Raw genomic sequence first — 23,697 nt, 5'->3', positions numbered from 1 at the left:
AATAATAATGGGGATATACCTTAGAATCTAAGTTAATCATTTTGTCTAGAGTATTAAGCAGGTTTCAGAACAGAGGATGAAATAGCATATTATATACCACATTAGCTGGGCACAAGAAACTGAGATAAGGATGGAGTAACAACTATTGCTCTAGATTTCCTTCCTTTAATGTTGTTTTTCAATAGTTTTGTGTAATAATAATAATGTTAAAAATAAAAATTAATTGACTTCAGTTTTGTGGCTGCTTTAGGTCCAATCCAATGGAAATGAACCCTTCACATATGGTATGACCTTGCTATCAATGTTCAAGTGGGTACAGGAGTAGTTTGAACATAAGACAGTATTGTTGAAACAAGATCCAAACTCTCACTAATCAGTATTTTATTCTTACATATGAGGTCTCTGTCCATGGAATATTTCCCCTATATTTTATGCTATCGTAGATGTTAATACACAAACTTTCATTATAAATCTATAGATATTGAGAAATTTATTTATAGATTTGTTATTTACAGAGTGAGAATGGACTAGAAGTCTTAGCATAACATTCAGAGCCAGAAACTCCTGTGTTCAAAGCCCTGCTCTGAAAATAAATTCTTCTAAGGAGTGTAAGCAATGCAGTGTCTACAGTGACACTGTATCGCCCAACCTACATCAACCTAAGCACTACGCCTCTCGCAGAGGTGGAGTTATTAAGTCAGTGTAGTGGGCAAGGTACATCAGTGGGACGACATTTTAGTGTAGACACTTACGAAGTCAGGTCGATGTAAGCTGCTTTACATCGACCTAACTCTGTAGTGTAAACCAGGCAGGCCTATGTCTTAACCTTTGATTCTCTATGCCAATGTAAAGACCTTGCAATGCTGTGTTCCAGTTGACTAATGAACCCTATTCTGTTTGATAAAAGCTGCCTGGTGACACTGCAAATACTTGCTGAAGGGCACTGATCCCTGAAGAGGGCAAAAAAATCTCTGAACAGGAGTCTCTCACAGGCCTGGTCTACATTACAGAATTAGGTCAACATCATGCAGCTTACACTGACCTAACTCTGTAAGCGTCTATACTAAAATGTACACTAAAATAGGTGCAAGCCCTCCTGGTGAGGATACGCACCGCCGACACAAGGAGCTTAGTATGGACATGCAAAAGCAATTTTATTACTGCAGTGGCCGTATGGCAATGTAACTTAGGTTGACTTAATTTTGACCTGTCGACTTGGCCTCAGTTGGATTTGCTGGGCAGAGCTCATGGTATGAAACAGGAGTACAGGAGCTCACAGGCTCAGGCTCAAAGGTATTGAAGCACATGGCCTATCCTTAAGGAAGAGTGGGACTGTGTGTGTGGAGTCTGGCACACGAAGGGGTACCTCCAAGGAATTGTTTAAAAGCTGGGGTATAGCATAGACCCTGTGGCTCCATGACACTATGTATGCCAAATTTCAGTCAAACTATAATTTTAAACACACCCAGGATATACACACTTGACAAAAACATCATTCACTATACCTTGTTCTACTTGTTATGATCCCAAACCTGCAAACACCTCCACACGTGCATAAATTTAAGCAGTGAATAATCCATCTGAAGAAATGACACTATCTGCACACTTAAAGTTAAGCATGCACATGACTGGGACCTGTAACACCAGCCTGAAAGTGTCATTCACAATCTTTCATCTAAAAGTGTAAAGGAAACAAAGGCTGAAGGAAAAATATTGCACATGTACCTTAATGCCTTTAGTGTCCTCTTCATCAAAGGAGCCAATATCAAAAGCATCTGCAGCATTTACTTCTCCCCGGGGAGGAATCAGTGGAGGAGAATACTGGAAATCAAAGGCAGGGCAGTCTAGTTACAAAGCCAAACAATTAGCGTAATTATTTCAATCTATTCTGCATTTATACATGCTCATTATCTTGTTGCAAAACAAAAGGCAAGGTATTCCTACAGAGTAAACAATGAATTGCAATGAAACAGAGTAAACAATGAATTGCAATGAAACGAGACTTAAGCATGCATTCCTTTACTGAAAGGTCTTCCCAAGGCACTTCAAAGAGCTTTATTTTTGTTATTTATATACAGTCATATCGAAGAACCATATAAAAGATTGAAGGCCTAGATTCTCCCCTGCCTGGCACGTTGTGCAATCATTTGAACCTACACATTTGTACAATGCTACAGATGAGAATTCTTCACTCACTCACACTGGTGATAGCATTTTACATCTACTTTGCACTCACTTTGCACATATATACTTGGCAAGGAAGGGAGAATAAGGACCTAAATTTGCTGTTCCCCACCCTGTTTAAGTTTTACTGCTTTATAGGAAGAGATAAGATCACATTTTTATGTATACCTTTTGTAAGTAGACTTGCTGCCAGTCAATCCCTTTGAAAAAATGATGCTCTTTTATTTCTTGCGCGCTGCAAAAAAAAATTTAACATAACAAAATGCAGAGGCTTTTCAAGTTATGTTTAAGAACCCCACTGTGGAAAAATTCTTGTACCTAAACCAATACTTTCAGACAAGCACCCACACTCACTTTCTACTGCATATTACTATCTTAAATAGCACACTGTTAACAGTACCTGTAAAATGATCCCCAAATATTATATCCTACACGACTCAATTTATGTTGTTTCTACTTTAAGATAACAATCACCTACATATTGGGAGCATGAAACTCTAATTTTGTGAATGTTGTTCAGAGCCCTTTGATGTCAACTTTCATAGTACAGTAGAACCTCAGAGTTATGAACACCAGAGTTATGAATTGACCAGTCAACCACACGCCTCATTTGGAGCTGGAAGTACACAATCAGGCAGCAGCAGAGACAAAAAAAAACAAACCCCGCAAATACAGTACAGTACTGTGTTAAGTGTAAAATACTAAAAAATGAAGGGAAAGTTTAAAAAAGATTTGACAAAGTAAGGAAACTGTTTCTGTGCTTGTTAAAAAGCATCATTTTTCTTCTGCATAGTAAAGTTTCAAAGCTGTATTAAGTGAATGTTCAGTTGTAAACTTTTGACAGAACAACCATAATATTTTGTTCAGACTTATGAACATTCCAGAGTTACGAACAACCTCCATTCCCGAGGTGTTTGTAACTCTGAGGTTCTACTGTAATACCTGCAAATAAGGCAGCTGGACATCTAAGTGATATGACTGTACCCACAATTACCTGTATGTGTAAAACAGCCAGTGTTAGGATGAAGATCATTTAAAATCAGGGGCTACAGGACTGCTTGGAATAAGGTAAAAGTAATTTAAAATAAATCAGTATTTGTCAGCAGTTACCAAATGTCCTATTTTCATAAGATTGGAAAGCTAGGAAAATCTCAAATGCCACCATATGGGAACAGTCACAAATGCTGACTTTTTTAATAACACCACCACCACCCCCCAATTTAAAATATGCACTATAATCATGGTCATCAAAATGTCTGTATCAAGATAGGGTTACTTCTCAAAAAACACAGAGCAGGAAAACTACAGAGCAACCAAAAATATGCAACATAGACAATAAAATAAAATAGTTAAAATGCCAATGAAACCTTAAAATGCTTAGAACAAAATTAGAAATAATACCTGGCTAAGTGTCCCTCATAAAAGAGAGATTTCTCAGCCTACCAATAGTCAAAAGCAAGTTGAACAGACACTGCATTGAACTTTAATGCTTTCTTGCTAACATTAACATGTTACAGTGATATGAAGCAGATTCTGACCTAAAATAAAATAGATCTCTGATTTAAAGGAAAGAAGAGATATATGCAGGCTTTGGTTAATGGAGAAGCTAAATCCTACCTGCTACCCTGACAGCCAAGCCTCTTGCTAACATCGCGTTGCAGAAGCCCTTCCAAAAGGGACTTTAGTTCAGGGGAAAATGAATCTGGTAACTCCACATTCTGAAGGATAAAAAAAGAATTATGACATGAATTCTTGGAACTAGTTCAATCTGAGACACCACCACATTTAAAAGGTAACTTATCCTTGGAAGGGTTTAGCAGCACAGTTCCTGCACGTACACATACAGAATAAAGTTGCTTCTCAAAAAGAAGTGATGTACAGAACTTCTTAAAGGACGTGTAATTAGCTAAGCATGAAAAGCTTAAATTAAATGATCTTTAGAATCCTTACCACGGTGAGCGTCATCCGGTCGATCTCATGCTTATCTTTGGTTTTGTGCTGTCTGAAAGGACTGTGACTGTAGAAATAAGAAAATGCACTAATAAATGTAAACCCATAACATATCTGCTTATTTCAGCTGTGGCAACCCCAGAAAAGAGTGTAGCATCCTGTTAGTCACATTCTTCAAAAACTCATCAATCCCATCCTGCAGAACAATTAAACAAGCAGTGAAACTTTTAGCATTTCCAGTGAAAACGAGACTGATCAAATACTGACACAGAATTCAATACTACGGGTGGGAATCCCCTGGAAAAGTATGTGTTTGTTTTTATGACATTACATTTTCTGTAAAAACTGCAGTACTCTGCAAAAGTAAATACTTCCTGTCACTTTGGTATTACTTGATTATTACATCTTTACAATCAACTTCAGAGCAAACAGATCTTTTAACTCTTTCACTGACTCCACACGAATATCACCAAGGTTACTACATTTAGGAAAGCCTAATGCTGTTATTTCGTAAGTATATATGCAGTGGGCTAGTTTATAAGTGAATGTAGTTTGAGTAGTCAATCATTCCAGTACTTATGGATCAAGTACTGAAGACCTCACTGAGTAAATCTCAAAAAAAATAAATGACCCCATCTAACGGGGAAATTCTCAGAAGCTACCAAAACTTTGACATTTTAAAAATAACTATCTACAAATGGAAACCTAACATATTTTACAGAGCGGTTGACTCCATTATATATGGAAAGTATGTAGCAGGAGATTAGAATCTATGGGTGAAATGAACGCTAGTCAGTGGACAGTCTATAGAGGATGACTGGCAGTTTGAGAGTGTGTGGAGCCTCTAAAGGAAATGCATATGATTTGGGGTTGATATAAGAATATTTCTAGTAAACGAGGCTGCTCGAGAACAAGCCTGGTTTGTCTGAATATCCAACATACTGTTTTATACTGATATATTTTAGATGTTGTATGAGCTTTGAAAGTAATTGATAATCTGTAGCAGTCCTGGTAAATTACACATTTTCAGTGTAACATTAAGTAGCAACTGGAAGGGGTATTTAATCATGGGGGGGTGGAGGCGGGTTAGTTAGTATGGTTGAGATTTATTCACTGTCTCCTGTCTCCAAATCCAGGGAGAAAGTTATTTTTCAAAAACAAAATACCTGTTTCCCTATTAACCTATTCATTAACAGTTTTCAAGTACATAAAAGGTTGTTAAAAGGAGGCGGGAGAAAAATTGCAGCAAGGGCAGTTTAGGTTGGACATTAGTAAAAACTTCTTAACTGTCAGGGTGGTTAAGTACTGGAACAAATTGCCTAGGGAGGCAGTGGAATCTGCATCATTGGGGAGTTTTAAGAGCAGGTTGGACAAACACCTGTCAGGGATGGTCTAGATCAGGGATCTCAAACTCGCGGCTCGTGAACCTCCCCAATGTGGCCACGGGGCTTCAGCAGTTCTGAGGCCAGGTCTCTCCCTTGGCCCAGCCTGCCGGCCCCGGGTTCTCTCCTCCTCCCCACCGCCCCCCGGCAATTTAAAATGGCCCGGGGCCCCGGCAGCGCAGCAGAGCTGAGCGGTGTCTGCCTGCTCACTCCACGTGTCTGCCAGCCCCTCCCTGCAACCCCAGGGCACGGTGGGGTGGGGCAGGTCTATGCCGCCGCATGCTGCCCCCGCCCCGAGCACCCCTGTGGCCAATGGGAAGCTGTGGGGGCAGTGCCTGGGGGGGGGGGGCAGTGCCTGGGGGGGGGCAGCACGCGGAGGCCCCCCAGGCTGCCCCGCCTTGGAGCCCCAGGTAAGCACCGCACCCCCCCCACCCCTCCCAGAGCCTGCACCCCCCCTTCCCACACCCCCCCTCCCGCCCCTAAACTCCCTCCCAGAGCCTGCACTCCCTCCCCACACCCCCCAGACCCGAAGCTCCCTCCCAGAGGCTGCACCCCCTCCCCCTTCCCACACACCCCCTCCTGCCCCCAAACTCCCTCCCAGAGCCTGAACCCCTCCACCTTGCCCCAGCCCAGAGCCTGTACCTAGCACCCAAACTCCAACCCAGCGCCTGCACCTCGACCCCCTCCCCCACCCAAACTCCCTCCCAGAGCCCAATCTCTCACCCCTTCTGCACCCAAACTCCCTCCTAGAGCATGCACCCCTATCCCCTACCCCAGACCCCTACCCCACCCAAACTCCCTCCCAGAGCCTTAGGCAGGTGGGGGGCAGAGCTTTTCGGGGGGCGAGTCTGGGCAGCATGAGTGACATTGTTGCCCCGCTTGGAGGATTTAAGGACTGGCACTGAACCTAAAGTAAATTGAGTCTGAGACCCCTGGTCTAGATAATATTTAGTCCTGCCTTGAGTGCAGGGGACTGGCCTAGATGACCTCTCAAGGTCCCTTCCAGTTCTATGATTAAAAATGGTAATGTCCTTTGTGTTTAGTGCTACCACTAGGAGTCCATCACACCGTTCACAGCCCCTATTGGCTTTTTTAGGTGTTTGTTTCTCCCATTATCCTGAAGAGATTTCTGCAGCATGGATTTGACGGAGGGAAGACTGCATTATGCTCCTGTGATACTCTGCTGTGTCAGGGATGATGACTGGAGTTTGAAGGATTAAATGTGGCCTTAGATGAAGCAACAAGAAGGCTTTGCCAATAAATGAATGTGGTTGGCTACAGGTCTCCTATATGGTTACATCTATACAACTTTTTAATTCTGTCTATTAACCTACAGTAAATTGAGTCAATTTTTGTGAGCAATGAACTACTAATGTGGGCCTTATGTCTGATATTCAGAGCTATGCACTTACCTTGCTTTGTAAAGTGCTCTGAGTTCCATGGTCAAAAGTGCTATGCAAGAGCTCATTATTAATTATTACTGCTAGTACATCCACCCAATTTGACAAGGCCAATGGAACAATCTAACATATGATCAATATTCTTGAACAAATACCAGTGGACCCTGACGGCCTCAAAAATGGATTATTTCATCTGATTGCAGTTTATTAACGTCTGAGATAAACCCATCAGTGTTCATAAAACCTAAGTAGACACAGATGTTTACTGATAAAGGAACATTTCACAAATGAAGGAATAAGATGTTTTGCACTCAGATATGACTCAAGGACAAATTCTGCCTTCAGATGCACCCAGGCAAAGGATACATTTTAGCTTATCTAAAATCTATAGACGTGAAAAGTTAACGTGATGCTACAGAAAAAAGATGCGAGGTAACTTCACCCACAAGTCTAAAGCGTTACCTGAAGTCCACTAATGCCTTCAGAGTCCTTCTAAAGTACAGCAACCTTATGTCATTTAAAATATGCAACAATTGTCAGCAAAGTGGTAGCAGTAAAGTAAGTAGTAATATATCCATTTCTAGCCAGAAATGGATGAGCACCAAGCTGTTTAGAAACAGCCAATCTTTTCTAAACTTTTTGACCCTTCGCTACTGAGCAAAATCTCAAATAATCACCCCACCATTACTAAAAATCTGTATCTACTTACAAGGGAGAATACACAATCTGCTCTCAATAGCTAACAATACTTATTATTTATACTACTTTAAAGTTAAGTACTGACCTCTAATTTGTTCTACAACAACCCAGTTCTTTTTCTTCCTCTATTTTTGATGTGCTGATGGACCCATGTTTTTTCAAGCTAATTTCAAGGCTGTACCAAATCAATTTACTTCTTTTCCTAGGAAACTTACTTTTATATTATAATCCTTTGGCTTATTAGATCATTTATCTAGCATTTAAGACCAATATAAAAACATGGCATAATTTCACTTATACATTATTACATTAAATCTCAAATAACTAATAAGAGCTGTAGAGATGCTAGTGAAAATATAACATATAAAAGAACAGCAGAAATTACTCTGATAAAAACATTTTAGAAAACAACCCAAGAGTTATCAAGACAGGCTACCTGTAAAAAATCCATCACTTGTTTAAAAGAATAGACATAATTTCACATCATAAATTTAGATTGTTTTTCATCCTGTGAAACAGCACTAAAGAGAAAAATTTGAAGAGCACCAATATAACACCATATGTACAAAGAATATTTTTGAAATTGTTTATATTTAAACCCAGGCACAAATGTACTCATGCTATGTGGAAGATTTTATTATATTATTATAATTTTAGGCCTACCACGACGTATGGTTCTAGCATTTGTCTCTCTACCTTTTTTTTGTTTTTGTTTACTGTAGCTTTCAGCTTTTCAGCATCAAGTTTGGTTTTTTTTTTTTGCTAATCTGCAATTTTAGACTCAACTGAGACTAGGTATTTGCAAGCAAATGCATAAGCTTCAAATGGCTTCAAGGAGCCATGACTAGCGAGAGCTCAGGTAGATAACTCTAGCTTTGTTCCACCTGTCGAAGTCTCACTGATGTCAATGAGAGTTTCACATACAGATCAAGCACTGAAGATGGCTTACATATACCTATTCTCCTCCACTATGTGGGACTTTTATGCCAATAATACCCTTTAGCGCAGTGGTGGGCAAACGGCGGTCCGTGGGCCTCATGCGGCCCTTCAGGGTAATCTGCTGGTGGGCTGCAAGACAGTTTGTTTACATTGACCGTCCACGGGCACAGTCGCTCGCAGGTCCCCATGGCTGCGGTTCAGCTTTCCCAGCCAATGGGAACCAGCCAATGACCATTAAGATCATCTTTCTTGACCAATGATCTGACAAGTAACTTCCCCTCAGTCCCACAAATCCCAGCACCAGCTCCTCCTTCACCACATCAAGTTCAAGCTTTTTGTCAAGGTAGTTGAGTCCCAATACAATTCAGTCCCTCTCTACTTACCTCATGTAGTCTCTTATCCATTTGCCTCTGCCACTGATACCAGCCTCTCCCACCACTCTTTGCACCTTCTTCCATGCCATACTCTACACATTAGAGAAAAGGTGGGTAAGGTAATATCTTTATTGGAACAACTTCTGTTAGCAAGAGAGACAACCTTTCAAGCTTACATAGAGCTCTTCTTCAGGTCTGGGAAATTCAAAAGCTTGTCTCTCTCACCAAAAGAAGTTGGTCCAATAAAAGATATTACCTCACCCACTTTGTCTCTCTACAACACTGAATACAACCTACACATGGAATGCTCTCCCTAAGCCAGTCCATAAAGCCACTATCCTCTCCACTTACAATCCCTCCTGAAGACCCACTTCTTCTTAAATAAGTAGATTCACATAAGACAAGATGCTCCAGACACCCAAAAGAAGAAGTTAAAACATTCTAAATTTTAAAGCTTATTATATTTTTTTATTTCAGTCTTTTTCCTTACAAAATGATGCAGAAGATATTTTACTGAGGAAAGCTAGTGCTTGTAGGTCTAGCGGTAAAAGTCGGTGTTTTGAAGTGATATATCTGAGGAGCAAATAAGAACCTGACCTGTTCTCCCACAGTGCAATATTTGTAGCCACTATGAAAAGCAGAAATTCGTGAGGCAGGAGGAACCTGGAAATGCAAGAAGCCTTGTCATAAATATAAAGGGAAGGGTAACCACCTTTCTATATACAGTGCAATAAAATCCCTCCTGGCCAGAGGCAACATCCTGTTACCTATGAAGGGTTAAGAAGCCCAGCTAACGTGGCTGGCACCTGACCCAAAGGACCAATAAGGGGACAAGATACTTTCAAATCTTTGGGGGAAGGAAGACTTTTATTTTGTGCTCTTTGTTTACGTGTTTGTTCTCTCTTGGGACTGGGAGAGGTCAGACAGAAATCCATCTTCTCCAACCCATCCTAATCCAAGTCTCCAATATTGCAACCAGTATAGGTAAGCCAGGCAAGGCGGATTAGTTTAATCTTTTGTTTTATGTGAATTTTCTCTGTGTTAAGAGGGAGGTTTATTCCTGTTTTCTGTAACTTTAGGGTTTTGCCCAGAGGGGGATCCTCTGTGTTTTGAATCTGAATACCCTGTAAAGTATTTTCCATCCTGATTTTACAGGGATGATTTTTACCTTTTTTTTTTTTTTTTTTTAAATAAAATCCTTCTTTTAAGAACCTGACTGATTTTTCCATAGTTCCAAGATCCAGCGCTTTGGGTCTTTGAGATGATTTTCTAACAAATTGGTTAGGATATTATTCTCAAGCCTCCCCAGGAAAGGGGGTGCGTAAGGCTTGGGGGGATATTTTGTGGGAAGACGTCTCCAAGTGGTCTCTTTCCCTGTTCTTTGTTTAAAACGCTTGGTGGTGGCAGCATACGGTTCAAAGACAAGGCAATGTTTGTACCTTGTGGAAGTTTTTAATCTAAGCTGGTAAGAATAAGCTTGGGGGTCTTTCATGCGGGTCCCCACATCTGTACCCTACAGTTCAGAGTGGGGAAGGAACCCTGACAAGCCTAATGTTATTTCTTTGTGCAGAGCTGGGGTGAGTAGGAGGGACTGCAGGATACACAGTATGAAATAACTAACAGCATGCATATTACTAGCTTTATAGACAGAACATAAAGGTGCCAATATTAAAAAGGCAAGAGATTTCACTCACCCTCTCAGAAGTTTGAAAAGCATACAGCCTAAAGAGAACCAGTCTGCGCTGCTATCGTATGCTGTTCCTTTCTGGAGCACCTCAGGAGCCATGTATCCATGGGTACCACTGGTGGAAACGGGGGAGGAGGGAGAGATAGGGGAGGGAGGTCAACAGAATCTTGATCACAAAACAAAATTAAACTCTTATGAAATTCTGCAGTATCCCAACAAGAAAATCTATCTAGAACAGGGTGACTTCTCACAGTCATTTTAAACCGAAGTCACTTTGGCCAAACTTACACCCATTTGGATTTCCATTTTCTATTAAGCCATGGATGCATTACAACACCTTAAAAAAGGATGAGAAAATATTTATAATGGAAAGAGTTAGGCAACCTAAACTTTGGGAGCGCTATTGTTCCCTCTATAACAAGACTTAATGGAGTTAGGAGCAGAACTCAGTAAGCAGCCTTTTGTCAGAGAAGGGGTTATAGAAGAGGAAGCTGCAACAGTGAAGAGTATGGTTTTTTAACAAGCTCCTCCTTCAAGTTGCACTGTCTTATTAATAGAAGAAACATTGGGCCAAATTCTCTGCTGCAGCTGATCTCCACTTGGCTCCAGAGACAGGAAAACGCATCCAGTTATGGCCCCCTGATTCTGCGTACCAGTCTGCACAAGCTCTGGCCCTGAGGAGAGTTAGGCCAGGTGGAGGCTGTTGCAACTCATGATGCAGGTTTAGGGTTGGTGAAGCTGAGCTCTGCTCTACCATACCCCCTCCACACTCCGGTTCTCTCACATACCTCCTCTATGCCAGGATAACGGATGAGGGCAGCTGGCACGGAAGCTCTACCCACCAGCTTTAGACAGCAGAGAATTCCCCTACTTCAGGGAATTCCCTCCTTGTCACTCACAGCCAGAATTTGGCCCCAGTGTGCTACCTATGTCCTATACGTAATTCCAAGCTGTAACCTTTTCCTGGACTTTAGTGAATGGCCAATCATTTTAAACACGAGGGACAAATTCATCCTTTGTGCAAATCCACTGTAGTCATACCAGGAATGAATCTGGCCCTAAGAGTACAGAGTGCCACAAAAAATATCATAAGTGCCCACACACACACAAAAAATCAGAGTTCAGTTACAGTGGGGGAGGTTTAGGTTGGATATTAGGAAAAACTTCACTAGGAGGGTGGTGAAACACTGGAATGCGTTACCTAGGTAGTGGTAGAATCTCCTTCCTTAGAAGTTTTTAAGGTCAGGCTTGACAAAGCCCTGGCTGGGATGATTTAATTGGGGATTGGGCCTGCTTTGAGCAGGGGGTTGGACTAGATGACCTCCTGAGGTCCCTTCCAACCCTGATATTCTACCTCTGCAATTTCACTGAAGCCAGTGGGTGCAAATGGGAGCACAATTTGGCCCAAACACTAGCAAAAATATGGATACACATATGTAAGAGCACAATAAACCCTGAATTTTAGTACATTTCCGAAAGGCCACCAACTTGAATAATTAAAACAATCTGTTGCTTCAAATCAAGCAGGATTTTTATTTACTCTGAACACTGAATCATCACAAAATCATGGGTCATCTTTCAGTCTATGCCTACACATCAGCTGTTACAAATGCACAGGATGTTAGAAATTAGAGATGGAAGAGAATTAATAGGTCATCTTGTCTCTCTCCCAGCCAATGCAGGATTGCTCCCTACAGAACATTTTCTAGAGCTTTCAGTGTCCAAAGCAACAGGGCTTCCACCCCTTCCCCGGGAAGACTACTGCTCAATCTAATGGAGCTTATTATGAGGCAGTTGATCACTATATTCAGCCATATTTTTTCTTTGTTTTAACTCATTACACTAAGGCCTGGTCTACACAATGGGGGTTAGGTTGAATTTAGCTGCGTTAGGTCAATTTAAAAATGATTGTGCCCACACAACCAACCCCATTCCGTGGTTGGAACTAAAGGGCTCTTAAAATCAACTTCTGTACTCCTCCCCAACGGGGGGAGTAGTGCTAAAATCGACCTTGCTGGGTCGAATTTGGGGAAGTGTGGACACAAATCAACGGTATTGGCCTCCAGGAGCTACCCCAGAGTGCTCCATTGTGACTGCTCTGGACAGCACTTTGAACTCCAATGCACTAGCCAGGTACACAGGAAAAGCCCCAGGAACTTTTGAATTTCATTTCCTGTTTGGTCAGCGTGGCAAACTCAGCAGCACAGGTGACCATGCAGTACCCCAAGAATCGTAGAGTGTAGAATGTTTCTATGCTCCCCCTATCATCTCCATCTCTGAGGTTATCACACATTAGAAGTAAAAAAAAAAACACACTCGCGATGACATGTTTTCCAAGCTCATGCAGTCCTCCCGCACTAATAAGGCACAGCTTAATGCATGGAGGCATTCAGTGGCAGAGGCCAGGAAAGAATTAAGTGAGCGCGAAGAGCAGAGGCAGGACGCGATGTTGAGGCTAATGGGGGAGCAAACGGACATGATGAAGTGTTTGTTGGAGCTGCAGGAAAGCCAACAAGAGCACAGACCCTCCCCGCTACATCCGCTGTATAACCACCTACCCTACTCCCCATGTTCCATAGCCTCCTCACTCAGATGCCCAAGAACACGGAGGGGGAGGCTCCGGGCACCCAGCCACTCCACTCCAGAGGATGGCCCAAGCAACAGAAGGCTGTCATTCAAACAGTTTTATTTTTAGAATAAGCAATGTGGCCTTGTCCTTCACACCTCCCGCACCCCACCAGACTACCTTGTCCGTTATCTCTAATAAAAAAAGAATGCATGGTTTCAAAACAATAGTTACTTTATTTCGAAGGGGGGAGGCTGGTTGGTTTACAGGGAATTAAAATCAACAAAGGGGGCGGGTTTGCATCAAGGAGAAACACACACAACTGTCACACCGAAGCCTGGCTAGTCATGAAACTGGTTTTCAGAGCCTCTCTGATGCGCAGCACCCCTTGCTGTGCACTTCTAATCGCCCTGGTGTCTGGCTGCTCAAAATCGGATGCCAGGCAATTTGCCTCAACCTCCCACCCCGCCATAAACGTCTCCACCCTTACTCTCACAGATATTATGGAGCACACAGCAAGCAGCAATAACAATGGGAATGTTCGTTGCGCTGAGGTCTGACCTTGTCAGCAAACAGCGCCAGCGCGCTTTTCAATGTCCAAAGGCACATTTTACCATCATTCTGCACTTGCTCAGCCTATAGTTGAACTGCTCCTTACTACTATCCAGGCTTCATGAGCCATGGGAGCAGAGGGTAGGCTGGGATAGGTGCAACCGCGCGGTGCTGCCAGCTGGGAGAGCAGCCTGAGGCAGAAGGCTCCAGCTCACATGATATTCCAAGCAGGACTGAATCTCCATGAGACGAAACTTAAAGAAGATAATGACCTGGAGTCTCTGGCTCCCATTCAGTGCTCTAAGAGGAGAATAGCCATGTCTGTCCAGGCGCCCCGATCGACCTCACTGAGGTCTTCCAGGAGCACCCAGGAGACGTACAACAGCTATCAGTCCTACTGCACCGTCTGCCGCAAAGGCAATGAGCTGCTGCTGTGTAGCAATGCAGTACCGCGTCTGCCAGCAGCACCCAGGAGACGTAGGGTGATGGTGAGCTGAGTGGACTCCATGCTTGCCGTGGTATGGCGTCTGCACGGGTAACCCAGGAAAAAAGACGCGAAACGATTGTCTGCTGTTGCTTTCACAGAGGGAGGAAGGGAGGGGGGCCTGACAACACGTACCCAAAACCACACGCGACAATGTTTTTGCCCCATCAGGCATTGGGAGCTTAACCCAGAATTCCAATGGGCAGCGGAACTCTGTAAGTCGACTGGGACTCTGTAAGTCGATGCTAGCCATAGTAGTGAGGACACACTCCACCGACTTAAAGTACTTAGTGTGGACATGCGCAATCGACTGTATAAAATCGGTTTCTAAAAATCTACTTCTATAAAATCGACCTAATTTCATAGTGTAGACATACCCTTACTTTGTACCACCCAAATAATTCTCCAGCCTTCTTTCTTAAGCCTTTCAAAATATATGTAGACTATGAAACCCCCATGTACTGTGCTATTTGTAAAACTGCTATGTTCCTCTTTTCTACCACTTTGCCAAAATTTAGCTCTTTTAATCTTTCTGCCTAAATCAGTCTCTTCTGCCTCAGATCAAGTCTGTTGCTTGACTCTGAATTCCATCCATTTTGTCAATATCTCTCTAGCATTCTATATGAGTTTTCTCTTGCAATACCTTCAAAGAACACAAATGCAGTTTTTGGCTTCATACACAGATACATCAAGTAACAAAGCAGAAAAGTAACTGTTCTCTGATAGTCCAAGATAAATCAAAGATTCAAAACGTGTGTTCCACTGCTCAAACTCCTGTATACTTAATAACTGTCCCAGAGACTAAATGTCAATACATGAAATACCTTAATTTTAATACCCTGTCACTCATCTGTCCAAATTCTGACCAAAGAAATACCTTTATATTATAATTACTATAACCCTCAGAGTGTTTTCTTGTACACACATGAAGTGCCATCACACCCATTGCACTAAATACAAAATTAATATGAAAAATAAGTTTAAAAGGTTACCCACTAAGATCAATAAGGACACATGGGCATGTACATAGCTGCTTTAAAAAGGGGCACAGTCAAGTACATGGTCTATTTCAAGATGGTGACCTGCATGCTAGCAGAAACCAGTGTTCCTAAACACTCTTGTGATTTCCTTTCAATAGCAAAGCTCTTTGGGAGAGAATATGAGCAGTTTAAAAGACAAAAATATATAAAATTAAAAATTAGATTTAGCAACGTGAAATCAAACTTAAAACAGGGCAAAGGATTTGTAGTTCGTATAACTAAATATATCAGAGTTCATGAAATACTTACACACTAGCATGTGGTTTCTTTTTGGAAAAATCACAAGCAAGACCAAGGTCTGATATCCTTACATGTCCGTGCTCATCCAGCAGGATGTTTGCAGGCTAGAAGCACAGAGAGAGAGAAGTGTTACTGGCAACTGAAAAATACAAACCTTTGATCAACAGGACAATTTCACAAATCAACACACCTGACTTCTATGCACCTCTAGCCTATGACAATTTCTATTTTTACTAACGCTATACAAAATAAGTACCAAGCAGTTTTGTACAATCAAGGCATGATTAGACATGAGATTGGATTGGCCTTTATACCGTACCAACATTCTACAAATAAGGAAAACCTCAAAGGCAAGAAAACAAACCAGGTTTGAAAAATTAAGTTATAACTTTCAGCTGAAATTCACTCCAGGGTGCAAAGACGAGGGCCTAAAGTTTTAAGTAATGCATAGGGCCTTCTGCTGATCCTCTGCCTTCTCAAATTGTAAATAGGCTATTTTAGATCCCAGTCTATTCTCTTAAGACATGTTTATACTATGAGTTGGTATTCAGACAATTCCCCCCACCCCTCCCCAAACAAACAAAGAAACATATTCCCTCAAGGCTGACCATTACAGCCCTGCAAATCTGTGGATATCCACTATATATCATGTTAGCAGATCGCTGATTGGATGCAGATACAAATTTTGTATCCGTGCAGGGCTCTAATGACCATGTGCCTTTCTTCTTGCGATTTTCCTTCTTTTCCTTTCTATCAGAAGTTCTTATATGGTTGATACCTAACAGAAGCTTACTCTTTATTATAATGTATGACAATCATTTATGTGAAACACTTATTAGAAAATTCAAAACAAACTTTGAAAGAAGTAATCAGCATTCTCCTAACATTTGGTGACAGAAATTATTCTGGATACAAAAAGGGGTTTTCATTAAGTTTCTTATATTCCTTAGGTTGTTCATCACTACCCTACAACTGACTGTGTAAATAAAATGGTTACCTTCAAGTCTCTGTATACAACAAATCGATTGTGCATGTGTTCTAAGCCCAGGATGATTTCAGTAGCATAAAACCTCATCTCCTTCTCAGAAAACACACCGTGCTGTGAGAGGTGGTAGTGCAAATCTCCTCCTAGAATTAGAAAAATTGGGATGTAATTCATGAAAAGAGGAACAGTAAGCCCTGTTACATTGGCAGGTAGAAAGCTGTATTATGCAGAGCTACGTAAGGAGGAAGATAAAAGTCTACTCATTTGTAGGTTCCGTTGACCTGTGTGACAGGAAGGCGCTTGGATTCACATACTTAGGCACTTACAGGGGATGCTTTCATGCATTTGAGTGTACATGAAATTAATAAAGCTGAGTAGATACTCTACAAGTAATCAGCAAATATCACTTCATTTTAAACATGAATTCATATCACCCATGTTTGCTCCTCTTTAGTGATTGCTTTCAGTGAACATTCCAGAAATTAAGTGTCACCTGCAGTGAATTTCAGTCATGTATGTGGGTTTGCAAAGAAATTAAAGTCTCTATTTGCATGTGGAATTATTCAGGCTGGAAGGGCTTACACATTCATCCAGTCAGGGAACAGACACAGCACAAGTGACTTATCTAACAAATCACAACTACAAGAGGTTGAATATTTGTATTGAACTGTTCATGATCAAACTACAGATTTAAAATAATGAGCCATAACTATTTTCAGAGTCATAGATTGAAAGGCCAGAAGGGCCAACTGTGATCATCTAGTCTGACTTCCTGTATAACACAGGCCAGAGAACTGTCCCAAAATAATTTTTTAGAGCAATCTGAATAATCAACTACCATTTTGACTTAAATGAGGTTACTCATATGCATAAAGTTACAGACATTCTTAATTGTTTACATGATCTGATCCTTAAATTACAAAGTAAGGTCTTGATCCTGCAGTGCAATGCGCCAAGGTGCACCTTAGCAACGGAAGGCATCTCACTGCAGGATCAGGGTCAAACAGCAGGCCCCCAAACTGCTGAGGAACGTCAGGTACCACTGACTTGCCAGATCTTCTGTCATGGACACGGTGGATCACTTTCTTTGTGTCTCAACTTGACCTTTATTGTAAAGCTTCCATGATTCTGCTTTCCTCATTCTCCTCCTGCTTTGCTGACGGTTCCTTCATTATTTTCTTGGGTGCCTCCCCATGTTCTCGGTTGTCATCCTTGAGTTCTACATTCAATCTCTCTGCATGCTATCTCAAGGAGACCTTATCCACTGCCACCTTTATGTCCAGAATTTCCCAACCTACCTCCCCCTTTTGTCTCTTCTTGTATCTATGACTGCCTTTCAGATCTCTCTCCTGGACATCCTAAAGCTATCTAATTAGATATTTTCAATCTCTTTCTAACCCTGTCCATTTCCGCCCTTTTATTTCTCCACTTTCCTCCCATTTCTCACAATCTCAGTGTTTTCTTTGGCTCGTCACATGAACTTCCTCCCCTCTTCTACCAAGCTCTCCGTGAGTCCTGTCACATCCTTCACCGTTCCCAGAACGGCTCCTTTCATTAACCTTGCTTACCATTCATCAGGTCCAGGATGAAGCAGAGTTTGTCAGGGGTGTGGAAGGCATAGGTCATACACACTATAAAAGGGCAGTCCTGTAAAGGAAAGCAATGAAGAGTTTACCTCACATGATATGCAGTGCCCTTGTTACATTAAGATATCTTCTAAAATGATTTCTGTTTTCTAGCTATACACTTTGATGTACTCCATATGCAATTTCGCGAATGCTAATATTTTCTTATTTTCAGAACAAATATACAAAATGAATATAGGTAATCAAACACTGCAACTAATGACACAATTCTCTTCTGAAGATTTGCAACTCCAAGAAGCACTCTCACAGATCATGTTCCAACATTTCTACAGAAGGAGGAAGTGTGACCTACATTCCCACTCGCCTGATAATTACAAAAAATATGTTAAAGCTCACAAGCTATGCAAGAACCTAGGAAGTAACCAGTACGGTCCCTTTGGGAATGGAAAAGAAAGGTGGGTGACTGAGATTACAGGAATACTGTTTAGACAGTTGAAACAGAGGAGAGACTAAATCATTTGAATGAATTCATATGGGAAATTCTGGTAATTAGAACAGGTAATTTTATCCTTACCTGAAATTAAATTTCTGAACATTCGTGAAATTCAATCCAGTCAGTGGGGCTGCTCTGACAGTCAAAGAGCAGGCAATTTAGAATTTTGGTGCCCTCTGTTGGTCATGTAAAACTTCCCTCAGCTCCCTAGTTGCCTTACAACAACTAGGAACAACAGTTAACTCACGCGATTAACTCAAAAAAATTAATCGCAATTAAAAAAAATTAATCGTGATTAATCGCAGTTTTAATGGCACCGTTAAACAACAGAATACCAACTAAAATTTATTAAATATTTTGGATGTTCTCTACATTTTCATATATATTGTATTCTGTGTTGTAACTGAAATCAAAGTATATACTATTTTTTGTTACAAATATTTGCACTGTAAATAAAAGAAATAGTATTTTTCAATTCACCTCATACAAGTACTGTAGGGCAATCTCTTTGTTGTGAAAGTGCAACTTACAAACGTAGATTTTTTTTGTTACAGAACAACTCGAAAACAAACCAATGTAAAATTTCAGAGCCTACAAGTCCACTCAGTCCTACTTTTTGTTCAGCCAATCACTGTTTGTTTACATTTACACGAGATAATGATGCCCTCTTCTTATTGACAATGTAACTAGAAAGTGAGAACAGGCATTTGCATGGCACTTTTATAGCTGGCATTATAAGGTATTTACGTGCCAGATATGCTAAACATTCGTATGCCCCTTCATGCCTCCATGCTGGTGACGCTCGTTAAAAACATAATGTGTTAATTAAATTTGTGGCTGAACTCCTTGGGGAAGAATTTTATGTCCCCTGCTCTGTTTTACCCGCATTCTGCCATATATTTCATGTTATAGCAGTCTCGGATGATGACCCAGCACATGTTGTTCATTTTAAGAACACTGTCACAGCAGATTTGACAAAACGCAAAGAAGGTACCAATGTGAGATTTCTAAAGATAAACTACAGCACTCGACCGAAGGTTTAAGAATCTGAAGTGCCTTCCAAACTCTGAGAGGGACAAGTTGTGGCGCATGCTTTCAGAAGTCTTAAAAAAGCAACACTACGATGCGGAAACTATATAACCCAAACTACCAAAAAGGAAAACCAACCTTCTGTTGGTGGCATCTGACTCAAATAATGAAAATGAACATGCATCGGTCCACACTGCTTTGGATTATTATTGAGCAGAACCCGTCATCAGCATGGACGCATGTCCCCTGGAATGGTGGTTGACAAATGAAGGGACACATGAATCTTTAGTGCGTCTGGCACGTAAATATCTTGCAATTCCGGCTACAACAGTGCCATGAGGACACCTGTTCTCACTTTCAGGTGACATTCTAAACAAGAAGCAGGCAGCATTTTCTCCTGCAAATGTAAACAAACTTGTTTGTCTGAGCAATTGGCTGAACAAGAAGTAGGACTGAGTAGAATTGCAGGTTCTAAAATTTCACATTGTTTTATTTTTGAATGCAGTTTTTTTGTACATAATTCTACATTTGTAAGTTCAACTTTCATGATAAAGAGATTGCACTAAATTACTTGTATTAGGTGAATTGAAAAATCCTATTTCTTTTAGTTTTTTACAGTGTGAATACTTACAATCAAAAATAAATATAAAGTGAGCACTGTACACTTTGTATTCTGTTATAATTAAAATCAATATATTTGAAAATGTAGAAAATATCCAAAATATTTAAATAAATGGTATTCTATTATTAACAGCACGATTAATTGCACAATTAATCACGATTAATTTTTAATAGCGCAATTAATCGTGATTCATTTTTATAATCGCTTGACAGCTCTACTAGGAACACAAATAATTTAAAACCTATTAAGAAAAACACAAGCATTTGCTCCATAGTACACAGGTGATGCAAGAATCAAAGACTAGATTATGTAATCCAGAAATGCAAAACAGGGTGTAGTTTTCAGACTGAAGTCTGTCAGTGTACAGAAACCAAACTTTTAGGGAATGGTTACATTTTCCCTCTCTGTACACTGTGTAAACTCAGTCCAGATAGCTGGCTTCTAAGGTGTACGGCAGAATAGAATCCAGGTAGGAATAAACTACTTTATTACTGGTTCTCTCTTAGAGAAGAAAGGTTACTTGCCATTTTCGTCCAGATGTGTGGTCCCTATCTGTGTTCCAGTGTGGGCACATGCATTCCATATGCCTGAGACCAGAACATTCTTGCTAGCAGAGTCTGTTGGTCCATGCCTGTGCCCCCTCTATTCCTCATGCTCTGAAGCAAGGGCATAACGGGTATGAGAAATAACTGCCTCTCCAGTACATTTCTACTGCGAATCACCCTAGGATAAGGCTCCACAACGGGGGCAAAGAAGACTGGGTAGCAGAATTCAGAGGGAGACCATACATCTTGAAGAACTCCAGCTGCTGTAGAAGGTAAATAACCTTTCCTACTTTTTTGAGTGACGGTCCCTATATTTCACTGTAGGTGATTCACAAGCAGTATTCGTTGAAGAAGAGGGTGCAAAGACTTGTACGATTTGAGGACCGCTCTGTTGAAGGATGCATCAACTGAAGAAGCTTATATCAGGGCACAATGTCTCGTGAAAGTGTGAACAGAGCCCCACGGCACCACTTTACAAATTTCCAGGACAAGGACTGCTCAAAGTGAGGCCACCAATACAGCTTGTGCAGTAGTTGAGTGGGTCCTCACACCTTGCTGTTGGCTCGTTACAGAGCGGGATACAACCTAAAATCCATTTAGACAACTTTGGGGATGAGACTGCTTCACCCGTCATACGGTCCGGGAGGGATACAAACCATGTTGATGATTTCCTAAAGGATTTAGTCCTCTACAAGTAGAATGCCAAGGACTGACAGACATCCAGCGCTTCCTATCCTCATTGGTGGCAAGCGGCTTTGGGAACAAGCCAGATAAGTGAAGGTCTGATTTAGATGGAATTACAAGATCACCTAGGAGGTGAATTTTGGGTGTAGTCTCAGGGAGACTTTGACCCTATGGAAGGCTGCAGAAGGCAAATCACTTATAAAGGGCCCCCAGCTCACCAACTCTTCTGGCTGAATCAACAGGCACCAGAAAGGCAATATTCATTCATAGGCGGGCTAAGGAACATGTGGCTCAGGGTTCAAATGCATCTTCGTTAATGCTGATAGGACTAGACTGAGGTTCCAAGTCGGTGTAGGTTTTAGTATCAGGGCAAAGATTCCAACTTTAAAAATGTACTGTCACAGATGGCTGAGGATACCCTTCGGCTGACAATCATGACAGGTGCTAATAGCCTCTAAGTCAGGGGTGGCCAACCTGAGCCTGAGAAGGAGCAAGAATTTACCAATGTACATTGCCAAAGAGCCACACTAATACGTCAGCAGCCCCCTCATCAGCTCCCCGCCCCGCTCCCAGCGCCTCCCGCCCACCAGCAGCCCCCCCGATCAGCGCCTCCCCCTCCCTCCCTGCACCTCCTGATCAGCTGTTGCGTGGCGTGCAGGAGGCTCAGGAGGGGGGAAGGGGAGGAGCGAGGGCATGGCAGGCTCAAGGAAGGGGTGGAGCAGGGGCAGGGCTTGTGGCAGAGCCAGAGGTTGAGCAGTGAGCACCCTGTAGCACATTGGAAAGTTGGCGCCTGTCGCTCCAGCCCCGGAGTCGGTGCCTAGACAAGGAGCCGCATGTTAACTTCTGCAGAGCCGCACGTGGCTCCGGAGCCCCAGGTTGGCCACCCCTGCTCTAAGTGCACCCACAGGACTAAGAGACAGACCCGGACCCTTAAAGGAGAGGTGATATTCCATGGATGCTGGAATCCTCTGGTGTTATTCACCAATGTAGAAATCAGATAGCAAATCTTTTCCACTTTGCTATGAGGCACTTTCTTGTGGACTCCTTCCTACTACTGTTAAGGATGGACTGAACTGATTCTCAATGTGTTTTTTCTAGGTTTGCTGCCCATTCAAATACCAGGCTGTTAGGTGAAGGGATGCTGGATTGAAATGCTTGATCTTGCCTTTGTCCTGTGTCAATAGGTCCAGGAAGAGATGGATACCAATGCATATATGTGCTAATATCTGGCGTGTGCTGGGAAACCAGAATTGTTTGGGACATCTGGAACCAATCAGGATCACCAACACTCCCTCCTTCTCAAGACCCAAGTGTGATGAAGCGGGACTGTTCTTAATGTTTCCTCTGAATATTGTGGGGGTGCCTCAGTTTCCCCTATGCAGTTCTTAAGTATCTAGGTGGTGGGATAAGGGTGTATGATCATTGCTGAGCCCTAGAGGGCAGGTGTGTGCAGGGGTCTGGACACACAGAATGGCCAACACCCTGTTTCCTGGCAACTGATGGCCTGGGCCCTTCCCCCCTGCAAGGTGAGAGCTAAAGGGTTGGAGAACAAAGGAATCAGGTGACCTCCTAGCCCGGGAAAGGGACAAAGCCCAGAGGAGGAGGGGCTGGGGAGAGTTTCAGTTTGGGGCTGGCTGGGAACGTGGAGTGAAGTGCAGATGTGGTTGCCTGGCTCACTGCCCCTCAAAATGGACCCAGCTGAGGAGTCCCGTTCTCTGCACCTACAAGCTCTGTTTTAGATCATGTTCCTGTCGTCTAATAAACTTTCTGTTTTACTGGCTGGCTGAGAGTCACGTCTGACTGCGAAGTTGGGGTGTAAGACCCTCTGGCTTCCCCAGGACCCCACCTGGGCGGACTCGCTGTGGGAAGCGCACGGAGGGGCAGAGGATGCTGAATGCTCTGAGGTCAGACCCAGGAAGGTGGAAGCTGTGTGAGCTGTGTGTCCTGCAGACAGTCTGCTCACAGAAAGGAGACTTCCCCAGAGTCCTGACTGGATTCGTAGGGAGCAGTTCCAGAGCATCCATGACACCAAGTTAAGAGATGAGTGGAATAGGTGGGATGGCATATGTTAATTGTCACGACCACGGAACTAGAAATACATCTCCTCCAGAGCCCTGACCTTGACCCACACCCTGGAACAGTAGATTGTGTCTCAGGAGAACAAGATATGCCCAAAGAGGTCCCCAGACTGGGACCCCTAGTGCTGAAATATGTTCTGAACGACCGATTTGTGTGGCTCCCATTCGTGGTCTACGG

General features: G+C 42.3%; 1 protein-coding gene across 17 annotated transcripts in view; it reads right to left on the bottom strand.

The window, feature by feature from the left end:
• Positions 1–23,697, bottom strand: part of GRK3 (G protein-coupled receptor kinase 3) — a 123,302-nt gene that overhangs the window by 18,027 nt on the left and 81,578 nt on the right. For all 17 annotated transcript variants that reach the window (XR_012155089.2, XM_073313103.2, XM_073313102.2 and 14 more), the window contains 8 exons: positions 18,051–18,129; positions 16,495–16,625; positions 15,507–15,601; positions 10,623–10,730; positions 4,135–4,201; positions 3,802–3,902; positions 2,353–2,419; positions 1,726–1,821 (listed from right to left, as the gene is read on the bottom strand). Coding sequence is in view for 16 of the 17 variants with exons in the window: in XM_073313103.2 (XP_073169204.1) it covers positions 1,726–1,821; positions 2,353–2,419; positions 3,802–3,902; positions 4,135–4,201; positions 10,623–10,730; positions 15,507–15,601; positions 16,495–16,625; positions 18,051–18,129 (744 nt within the window). In the remaining variant the exon portion in view is untranslated. The remainder of the gene's footprint in view (positions 1–1,725; positions 1,822–2,352; positions 2,420–3,801; positions 3,903–4,134; positions 4,202–10,622; positions 10,731–15,506; positions 15,602–16,494; positions 16,626–18,050; positions 18,130–23,697) is intronic.

The sequence above is a fragment of the Lepidochelys kempii genome, chromosome 15 (genome assembly GCF_965140285.1).
Source record: "Lepidochelys kempii isolate rLepKem1 chromosome 15, rLepKem1.hap1, whole genome shotgun sequence".
Taxonomy (NCBI): Eukaryota; Metazoa; Chordata; order Testudines; family Cheloniidae; genus Lepidochelys; species Lepidochelys kempii.
Note: the sequence above shows the minus strand (reverse complement) of the source record. Positions and strands in the feature narration are given on the sequence as shown.